Genomic DNA, 10,762 nt, shown 5'->3' on the forward strand with positions numbered 1-10,762 from the left:
GTATAAGAGCATTGCATGGGTGTGTAGGGAGAAAATTAGCAAGGCAAAGGCATGATTTGAGATGCACCTGGCAAGGGACACAAAAGGCAATAAAAAGGGATTGATTCCTCAAGTATATCAAAAGAGGAAAACCAAAGAAGACCTGCAGGTCTCTTACAGAAAGCAGGAGGCAATATAGTTATGGATGATGCAAAGAAGGCTGAAATATTCAATGTTTTTTTTACTTCTCAAACAGAGGCAGCTACCAGATGACAGTGAAGTTGGTGGCAAAGACAGGGAAGGAGTCAAACAGCCTATAGTTATGGCAGAACAGGCTAGGGATTACTGAGAGAAACTAGATGATTTCAAGTCAGTGAGGCCGGATGGGATACCCTCTAGGTTACTGAAGGAATTGGCTGCAGTCATTTCAGCGCCATTGGCTACCCTCTTTGAGAACTCGTGAAGGTCGAGTGAGGTCCTGGATGACTGCAAAAGGGCAAATAGAGTGCCTATCTTTAAGAAAGGGAAGAAGCAGGATCCGGGGAATTACACACCTGTCAGTCTAACCTTGATATCTAGAAAGATCATGGATCTGGTCCTCAAGGAATCTATTTTGAACAAAGTGATCAGGAACAGCCAGCAAGGATTCAGAGTGAGTCATGCCTGTTTAACCTGATTTCCTTCTATGATAAGGTGACAGGCTCTGTGAAGGGGGGAGAGCAGTAGAGAATGACTGGCTAGGCTGCAGCATTGCAGGGAAGGACCTGGGGCCATAAACTCAATATAAGCCAATAAGTAGACCATAAGCTCAATATGAGTCAACAATGGGCACATCTACATAAAATGCTAAATGAGCAGTAAACTAATTCTACTACATATTAGCACGTCACGGTAAAAGCCATACTATTGTGCTAATGCACAGTAGAATTAGTCTACTGTGCATTAGCGTTACTTAAAAGGCATGCTCTGGAGCTACTGAACAGTAGCACAGGTTACTACACATTTAGTTAGCACCAGTTATTACAAGTACTAAACTCCACAGTGCATTAATGCATGTGTAGATGTGTCCAGTGTGTGCCTGCTGCAAGAAAAGCCAACAGCATCCTGGGTTAGATTAACGGGAGTGTCGCTTGCAATCAGAGGTAGTGATTCTGCTGGCCTACTTAGCGCTGGTAAGATCTCACCTGGAGTCCTATGATCAGTTTTGGGCCCTATACTTTAAGGATGTGGTCAGTTTAGAAAGAGTCCAGTGCAGAGCAACAAAAAACGATTAGGGTCCTGGGAGGTAAGTTTTGTGAGGAAAAAGTGAAAGAACTAGACTTATCTAGTCTGGAGAAAAGAAGGGTGAACAGGGATTTGATAACAGTCTTCAAATACCTGCAGGGCAATTACAGAGGGGATGGAGATAAGCTTTTATCTGTGGTCATGGGAGACAGGACTAGGAGCAACAGCCTCAAGCTTCATCAGAAAAAATTTAAGTTGCAAATTAGGAGGAAGTTTCTGGCTATGAGGGTGGTCAAGCACTAGAGCAAGCTACCTAGAGAAACTGTGGAATCTCCATCCCTGAACACTTTCAAGAGTCGCTTGGACAGACATTTGGCTGGGATGGTTTAGTCAGGGATGATCCTGCCTTAAGCAGGGAGCTGGACTAGACTATCTTACTTTCCTATGATCCTATTATTCTGCACGATGCTCTCTCAATGCTTTCCACGTGAGAGAGTTAGAGCAGGGCAGGTTGGGGTGGTGATGTGTGGAGCACTAGCTGCTTCACCCTGGCCCTCTGCAAGGACAGCTTTTTGCAAGTCCCGACTCCATTTTCAAAGCCATTTCTTTGCCTGGAAACCAGCTCTCTTCTCTCAAGCAGAATTCCTCATGTTATCTAAGCACTGATAACATAGAGCAAGGCTCAACCCACCGTTCCCATGCAGGTGTCCTTGATGTCTACCCAGACTGAGTCAGCCACAACCTCCTTCTGCCCCACATGGTAGTAAGCCACGAGGCGGAAAGAAGGAAGGAGGTCTGGTGTAATGGGCAGGGACATGACCACAACATCTTGCCCAGCCTGCCTGTCTTGTCTTCCAGCCTGAATGATCTTTCCTTTATTCAGGACCTGGTGGGGAAACATGAAACATCATCTCTGGATCCCAGTGATCATTTTAGGTAACCAGTAAATTCCCACGTGTTTTATGGAGGAAGGTCAGTATCATTATTTCAGTTTTGCACAAAGGGAAGCTGAGGAACAGTGGGCATGTCTATACATTTATTAATGCGTTTTAGGTAGTGCATTAAAACTAGTACTTCTGGGCACTTTTACACATGCTTTGGGGCTGGGGGGGGGGGGGGGGGGAAGGGCAGTGCTTTAATTAGAGCCACTCTCAGAGCCACTCCAGTTAAAAGTGCTACTGCATCTCATGCATCAGCATCCCTGTGCTTAAAAATGGTGATGGGGTGCTCATTCAATGAGCTTTAGTTCAAGCACCCGCACCACCATTTTTAAGCATGGGGATGCTGATACATGTGACACAGGAGGCTGCTGGAGTACAGTAATTGTCATGCTCCAACAGGTTCGATTAACTGAGTCGGCTCCAATGCACAGGAATTCCAGTGTGTCGGAACAGCCTCCGTGCTCATGTATAAGCACCCTGTATTGTGAAGTACCAGAAAAATGCACATTAGCCTACTCGCATGCACATTAGCTAATGAGCACTTTTTTTTTTGTGGTGCTTTAATGCGCATTAAAACAGGCTAATGCACATTAAAGTGCACATGTAGACATGCCCAGGGAGGGTTTGAGACTCCTGCCTGACCACATTAGCCAGTGGCAGAGTCAGGAATAAAACTCAGGAGTCTCAGATCCACTTCTAGCTGCCAACTGAATGGCTCTTCCCAGAGCTGGTGAAAAATCCAGGAGTCCTATAGCTCCCAACTTCACAAATCTAACTCACAACACTCAAATCCCCTTTCACAGCAGAGCAGAATCCAAGCACCCAGATCAGACCCCATTCCCTTCTCAAAGCTAGGATATAACCAAGAGTCCTGGTTCCCTCCCCTCTGCTTTCCTAATCTTTCCCCAGAGCTGGGGATTGAACCCAGGAAACCTGACTCCCAGCTCCCTCTATCTTCCTTTGCCCTGCTTCACACACAGAGATGCTACCTCTTACCAGGTAGGTGAAATACTGGATCTGGTCCTTAACCCCATCATTGCTGTTCCTCAGGTTGAAGTTCACAGTCAGGGTATCCTCTGGCTTGAGCACAGTGGCTGACACGGAGATGTGGAGGTAGTTTCCAGAGTCTCCCTGTGTTCTGTAGGCATCCATACTCCAGACTGCAAAGCTCTGACGCGCCTTGGGGCGGCCCACAACCTCCGTTTGGACCTGAGGGACAAAATAGTGGGGGGGAAGAGAAATAGAAGGGGGTGGGGGGGTTAAAGTCATTTAATCAGAGACAGTCAGGGTCAAGGACACTATCATGGAAGGGTGAATGGAAAGGCCTGCTGCACCAACTGAACTTCCACTGGAGACCTGGGATGTATTAATTAAGTAGGAACCACAGCTGAGGCCCAGGGACACCAGGCACCTGATTCTATAGGACTGAGTGCAGGAGCAAGGAGGGTTCAAGCCATCTACCAGTTCAGAACAGCCATCATGGTATCATTGTATCAGGGCCAGAAGGCATTGCTTTCATCAACTAGAACCACCTGTCCATCTGCCTGGGACATTGCTGAGGGCCTGATACCAGCCCAGTCCAAGATCAGACCCATCCCTGATCTGGGACCAGAACCCAGTAAGTATCCCCTAGGTCCTGTGTGACCCTATACACACCTTCACCCAGAGCTGAGATGCCTCCAGCGGGGTGTTCAGAACCAGCTGTATTGTCCCATCATCCTGTGTCAGGCCTCTGGGGCCTGTAGATGGCCCACTGCGCACAGGGACCTGGGGGGCTGGGGTACCATCTGGGTTCACCACAGAAACCTGAGTATCAGAAGAAGGGCAGAGAGGTCAGCCCAGATATCTTGGCCATAAACTCTGTGATGGCTAAAGGCCACAGACTAAGCCCGTAAGGGCCTGAAGTTCTCTGTCTATTCCCAGCAGAGACACGTAACCCGCTGGCCTGTGTGGGTTATGTCTCTTCATCTGTGCCTGCCCTGAGATAACATGGGTCAGTAAAAAACCATGCTAGAGAACCTGACGCTTGACACTGGCTAAATGCTCCCTTGACCTTTCATCCCTTCTGTCTAGGGAAGAAAAGAGCCTCATCCACCCTTGGGCTCTCTGATGAAGCCGTTGCCCAGGGGGAAGATTTGGAGCAACATGGACACTTGGATCATTGCCATCATCACTATGACCCACACATGGATTATCACCATCATCTTTGATTTCTTGGCCTAGAAGCAAAATACCCTTTCATTCTACCATGTACCATTGTACCACAAGCTGTCCTGCCCTTTACATTTCCATGAATACATGTCAAGGCCTTTGGCAATGGGTTGGACGCAGCTCATGGTCCATGAAGAAGCATCTTGGTTGGGCTGTGTTTTTGCATGTTCCAATAATCATGGCAAGATTTCTCAAGAAGCTCTAATGACACAGATCTCGATATGCACTTTCAGAAAACTAAGGACCCCTGTTTCCCAAGGGTTGTTGCTGTGTTTGAGAGAAATCGGGTTGTGGAATAACATCATGGAGATGATGCTCTGGAAATGCTGAACACCAGAAGTTACCATCAGGCTATATGGCATCCCAGGCTTGAAATAACTAGAAGATCTTGTGAAAAAGATTTCGTAGGGAGAGCTGACTATGCGGATCCCAGATTTCTCAGCCTCTACCATGTCGCTCCCTGGGGAAGATAAAGAAGGTTGTAGTTGTGGTTAAGGCATGAAACTGGGGCTTTGGTTTGATTCTGGGCCTTTCCACAAACTCTTTATGAGACTCGAAGTCACCCCATCATTCTGTGCCTCAGTTTCCCCATCTCTCAAATGGAAATAACAATCCTGTCTTTGTCTCTGGAGACATCGGAAAATTCTCCCCTCTGCTCCCTCTACCCCACAATGGCTGAAAGATCGGCAGTGTCAGAAGATCACCGCAATGTGCCAAACAGGTGTGGCTTATCCATGCTTGGGTTGGTCTGAAAGCCTAGGAGTTAGTGAATGGGTTTTCTTGCTTACCAGTGTCTGTCAGCACTGTCACAGTGACATAAATCGAGTGGCCAAGCAGCTGGTCTGGCTTGGGGAACCTTCTACGTAACACTGCTCCGGTAAGCGTTGCACAGCCTTTGCCATCCTGGATCTGAACTTGACAAGCACAAAACATGCTTCAGTCACCTGATGTCTTTCTTCTTTTTCTTCTGTCTCTCTCTCTCAGAGTCAGATTCAGTGGAAAGTGTGTTAGATTATCTGGTCTGATCTCCTGCATATCACAGATTCCACCAGTTTTGGCCATGTGGGGGCTACTCACTGGCATGTCACCAAAGCATCTCCCAAGAAAGTCTCCAGCCTGGCTCTGAAGACATGGAGGGATGGAGAACCTCCCATTGCCCATGGTTATTCACCCCTATAGATAAAAATCTCTGCCTATTTTTACATCTGAATTTATCTGATGTCCTTAATAGACACTGAGTGTATCTACATGTGCAATTAACATGGATAAATAAACTCCAGTGCAATTTGTGCTGGAGTTTATTGCTCCCAGGTGTCATGTTTACACATGCACCTGGGACTGCAGCACGTTGAGCCCAGTCGGAGCAGCCCTGGCTGGCAGAGGGTCTCGGGGGTCAGCCTGCCAGCCCAGGGCTGCTCTGCCCTGGTTCATTGTGCTGCACGTTTGGATGCTTATCTTGCTGGGATCCTTTGATCTGGATGCTCAAGGATCTTGATCCTTGATCCTTTGATGTTTATCTTGCTGGGATCCTTTGACCCTACCTGACTTCCTGCTGGACTCAATGATCTTCCAAGGTCCCTTCCAGCCCTAATGTTTATGAAATCTATGAATCTATGAAACATGCTGCAGAGGGTTTGGTTGGGGCACAAAGGTGCTATAGTGCAGGGCTACCTAGTAGGCAGCCCCAACCCTGAAGCACCCGCATGCCCTAGCCAGCCCCAGTCACCATCTACATGTGCATTTCTACATGTGCATAACTATTCTACTGTACAATGGTACTTGTCCCGGACAGTACTATCCTATAGCGGAGTTAATTTACTGTATCCTAATATGGGCACATGTGTAGATGGTGAAGCTTTATTGTGGACCTGAGTCAACTCCGCAGTAAAGCGCATGTATAGATGCACTCACTATGTAACATTCCCCTTGGTTACTAATGGCCTGGAAAGAACTTAATCATTCTGGCAGGATAGGAAGTAAACAGATGATGTATTTCTAATAAAGTACAGAAACATCCCACCTTTTTTCAGAAAAATTACTAATAATTTCATCATCTCCATCTAGTAATGAGTCTATTCCACTGCTAGTATTGCTTTTTTTCTGAATACACTTAAAATTCTTCTCCTGATTATTCTTTATCCTGCCTGGCTATGCATTTTTCCTTGACACCTTTAGCTTCCCTTACTAAGTGTCTACACTTCACAGCAATCACTATGAAGGAGAAGTGGTCTCTTTCCACTTTTTTTCTATCTGTTGCATGCTGGGGCAGGTGGGGATATTTGTTACCTTTTTCTTCAGGGGTCAAGCTCTAAAAATGACTCCAACTTTCATCCCAGTTTCTCTGACAGCAGAGCAGACAGTGGTGTGACTGGAGTGGGGTAAATGAAGCAAATGTCCCAAGTGCTAGCTGACTTGGGGGAGGGAGCAATGAAAAAAAGGGTTGCTGTTGGCATGATCACACAGCAGCCAGAAATTGCTGCTGCCCCTAAGCCTGGGTGCTCGGCTGTGTCCCTACACTACTGAGAGGAGATATCACAAAAGCAAACTCTGTCTGTTGTGACACATTCAGGATTTTGGAGTCAGGAAGCTAGGTTAGAAGGATGTATTCTCACCGGGACTTTGTGGAGCGAGTCCGCAATACTCTTTTTCTCTTTATCCATTATTATTCCAAAGAGTGCATAAGCATGGCCTTGAACTGGCTTCCCATATAAGAACCTGCAAGGAAGAGAGACCACAATAGGGAGGGGACATTTTCAGTATAGCTCCTATTTAACAGGTGGAGGAAACTGAGGCAGAGAAGGGAAGGGGTTTGCCTCAGGGGCAGTTGAGCTGAAGAACTAACTGGTAGCAGTGGTAAGCTTTTATCCACTTTTATCCACTTCAGTGAACCAAGTGCTAGGGAAAAACCAGGAGATAAATACAGATTCCAGTACTGCAACCACTCATAGACAAAATCAATGGACTCCAAGTGTAACGGTAGGTGTCTGGAGAGGCCAGTTAACTCTACTTAGAACAGATGGGGCTGTGAGTTGACCATGAGCCTAGGCAATACAGAAATCCCAGCTACCTCCCATACCCTTTAGCCCTGAACTGTACAGAGGGAGTGACAGACTTACTTGGCTGTGATGTCAATAGTAAGCTGATGGTCATTGAAGTAGAAGAACTTCTGGGAGGGCTCGAGTCACTTCGAAGGAAGGCAGCACTGCAACAGATCAGAGACATCCCAGTATTGACTCTGAGGGCAGTCACATACGGCAGGATGACATCCAAAGGGTGGGAAGATCAGCAATAAGTGTCAGAGAATCACATCTTGCTAATGGAGACATGGTCTCAAACACGGGTGACTCTGAGAGGAAATATGCTCGTTGGGAGTAGGGTCCTCAAGGAGGACCTGCTCTTACTGGGAGACCCAGTGGGAGAAAGGAGAGGCTGGCAGCCAAAGATATGTAGGTTTGATTCCAGAGAGGTGGGATCAGAGGGCACCAAGAAGACAGACCTGACTCAAACCCAGTGAGGGTGGGTCCTGGGGGGCCCTCCCTGTAGACAGCTGGAGCCCTACCCTAAGAGAGATTTCCTGGTTGGTTTCTTCTTGGTCCTTTCTTACTGTTTCTAGCCTTTTTCCAGCATGCTCTTCTACTGGCTGGTCCTGTTCATCTGGAAGATATGGGCAAGCGTTGCTCAGTGGGGCCTACTTTTCCACGTGGCTGCCATACCTCTCGCCAGGAAGTGTCCCGGTCTCCCATCATGACTGCTCTCTCAAACCGAGTGCAGAAATATTTTTTTCAATTAATTTTTTTTTACAGCAAATATTGCAGATTCAGCACCATCAAAACATCACACATTCTGGAAGCACGTAACCTCTGACCTCCCTCGACCAATGCTGACAGATAACTAGAGGGATGTGACAGAGGATGGATGACACTAGAGAAACCCAGTTCATATGCTCTCCCTCTAAAGTTTCTACTACTGTCACTGGGCTAGATGGACCATTATTCTGACTCAGTATGGCACTGCTTATGTTCTTATTCATGTTGATCTCTCCCTTGAGACACAGACATCAAGCAAGCTCTGAGAGACGATGGTCTTCCTGTGATCAGACTAGGGGAGGACAGGTACCGTATTCCTTGACTTCAAATTCCACGGTGAAGGTCTCCTGAGGGGCATGCTGATATTTACAGATGATCTTCCAGATGCCATTGCTGCAATAAAACAGCCAGGTTGTTCAGAGACAAGTGCAATCATTCAGGCTGGTACAATGCATTCCTGGGTTAAATCCTCAGGCTGGGAGTTAGGAGATATGTGTTCTACTCCCAGTCTTCGCTATCCCACGTCAAATCATCTCAATGCAAATGAAGATCATCTGGACTGACATGGGCTTCACTGACAGCAAAACCAGACTAATCCCCTAAATCCTGATCTGAGCAGGATTGGCCTGAGGATACCCCAGCATGAGCCCCTCAGTGTACCTGATCCAGGAAGACAGGGCAATGGCACAAGGCACCCTCCCCACATCCCACCCTTGTGCAATTATCCATTAAATCAAGTGAGTACAGCACTCCACCCCACACTCCTGCGGACCCCCGGCCCCTAGGACCATTTAGGAGTAACTATGCCTATGTTCTACTATTGGTATTTCCCAGGCCTCTGGGCTTTGCTGGTTTCTACAACGGTTCAGAAAGGAATTTTCCTCTTCTCCTACTGCTACAGGTGTTGGGCAGGGGGTAGTTTTGCTTTCCTCAGAAATGTTGGGTATCAATGGCAGTCAAAGCTAGGGATTTTGACTGGTCTGTGCCAATGCACCCGCTAGGACTTAAACGCAAAGGTTCCTGGCTAAGGGGTCTTGCCCGTCTGCTCAGGGCCAGACTGATGACCTTATTTGGGGTCAGAAAGCAATTTTTCCCCATGGTCAGATTGGTATGAACTGTGAGGGCGGGGGTTTGTCTTCCTCTGTAGTGGTGAGGGTGTGGGGGAGGAACTGGCTTTCTTCCTGGGATCTCTTGAGCATATTTTAACAACCTTTGCAGCAGCAGGACGTTGGCCACTCTGGTTCCCCTCCTTTACCTGTGGCAGGTTCAGGTGCGATGTCTTGTGGCTGTGTTAGGGTTGACCATGTAGTTTTGCTAATAGGTTAGAGAATGGATTTGTACAGGAAGGTTTGAACAGGGATGATCCTGCCCCAGGCCTGGGTTTGGACTAGACTGCTGCAGATCCCTTCCAGCCCTACTTTTCTATGATTTTATGAAAACTGAGATACTACTAGTAGTGTAACTGCTTTCCCCCAGTGATTACAACTCACTTCACTATCTCGGGGATCTTGTAGGTCCTGTAGATAATGCCGCTTTGGTCTGGAGAGGACACCATGTTCTTCTCCACAACAATCCCATCTGGATTCTAAAGTCAAGGAGCATAAAACTGGTCAGAAATACTGGAGGTGTGGGTGGAGTAGCAACTACTACAGCCCCTTCATCTGAAAATCCCAAGCAGTAAACCTCTGCTGAGAAGAAGACAAACATCAAGATAGATCGAGGGAGCAGGTGAATTGGAATCAGAAGAACTAGGTTGTGGGGAGCACTGTGGGGCTGGGCTGGTTATACATTTTCCATCAACGCTGTTATCCAATAGAAAATAGGTTTTTCCATATGAAGTTTTTTCCCCCCCACATAAAAACCTTCACTTTTCATGAGAAAATGTGATTCTTTGCTGAAAAGCAGAATGATCAAAACGTGGACAGGTTGCTGCACGTGCCTCCCAGAAGATGCAATTCAAGCGTCTCAAATTCTCATTCTCCTTTCCTGAACTACAGTTCTGGTGTTGCATGGTGGCACCGTGACTACCGCCATGGGCCACTTCACTGTGGTGCACTGTGGGGGATGCAGTTCCACCAGATCACTCAGCCTTATGGACAAACTAGGAGCACGAAATACAGCTCTCGTGAAGCACTGCAGCACACTGCTGAATGCTCACAGCTGTTTTTTTAATAGGTAAACCCAACATCTTCCAGAAGGTGAAAGAAGCCAAATATCTTCTGACCAGCTCTACTTTGAATCTGTAATGGAAAAAAGCTGTAGCATGATAATTTGTGTGTGCATACATGTAAACATGGGTGCATATATAGTGCACACATGCACTCACACACATGCTATAGTATAACAGGACCCTGCCTCTGGGGCTGGCTGTGGTGCCCTTTAGTGGCCCTACTTGCCCCACTTGCTCCCCTCTGGCCTCTTAGTTTCCCCAATTTCACCATCAAGGTGTGGCAGGTGGGATAACAGGGTGATTATCCCACCTGCCACACCTTGATGGTGAAATTGGGGAAACTTCCCTCAGAGACCAATGTGAGCTTTCTGGACAGTTGTACTGTGGGGCTCTGACCCCCTGGGACTCCAAGTCTCTCTGTTGGGGCTCAG

At 47.2% G+C, this 10,762-nt stretch overlaps 1 protein-coding gene across 1 annotated transcript in view; it reads right to left on the reverse strand.

Annotated features, from left to right (window-relative positions):
* Positions 1 to 10,195, reverse strand: part of LOC102559528 (venom factor-like) — a 33,834-nt gene extending 23,639 nt beyond the window's left edge. Inside the window, exons 1-8 of the mRNA XM_059719057.1 lie at positions 10,190 to 10,195; positions 9,652 to 9,746; positions 6,968 to 7,070; positions 5,144 to 5,264; positions 4,700 to 4,815; positions 3,801 to 3,950; positions 3,141 to 3,353; positions 1,895 to 2,089 (exon numbers count right to left, since the gene is read on the reverse strand). Coding sequence (XP_059575040.1) covers positions 1,895 to 2,089; positions 3,141 to 3,353; positions 3,801 to 3,950; positions 4,700 to 4,815; positions 5,144 to 5,264; positions 6,968 to 7,070; positions 9,652 to 9,746; positions 10,190 to 10,195 — 999 coding nt within the window. The remainder of the gene's footprint in view (positions 1 to 1,894; positions 2,090 to 3,140; positions 3,354 to 3,800; positions 3,951 to 4,699; positions 4,816 to 5,143; positions 5,265 to 6,967; positions 7,071 to 9,651; positions 9,747 to 10,189) is intronic.
* Between the last annotated feature and the right edge of the window lie 567 nt (positions 10,196 to 10,762).

Source organism: Alligator mississippiensis, chromosome 15 (genome assembly GCF_030867095.1).
Source record: "Alligator mississippiensis isolate rAllMis1 chromosome 15, rAllMis1, whole genome shotgun sequence".
NCBI lineage: Eukaryota > Metazoa > Chordata > Crocodylia > Alligatoridae > Alligator > Alligator mississippiensis.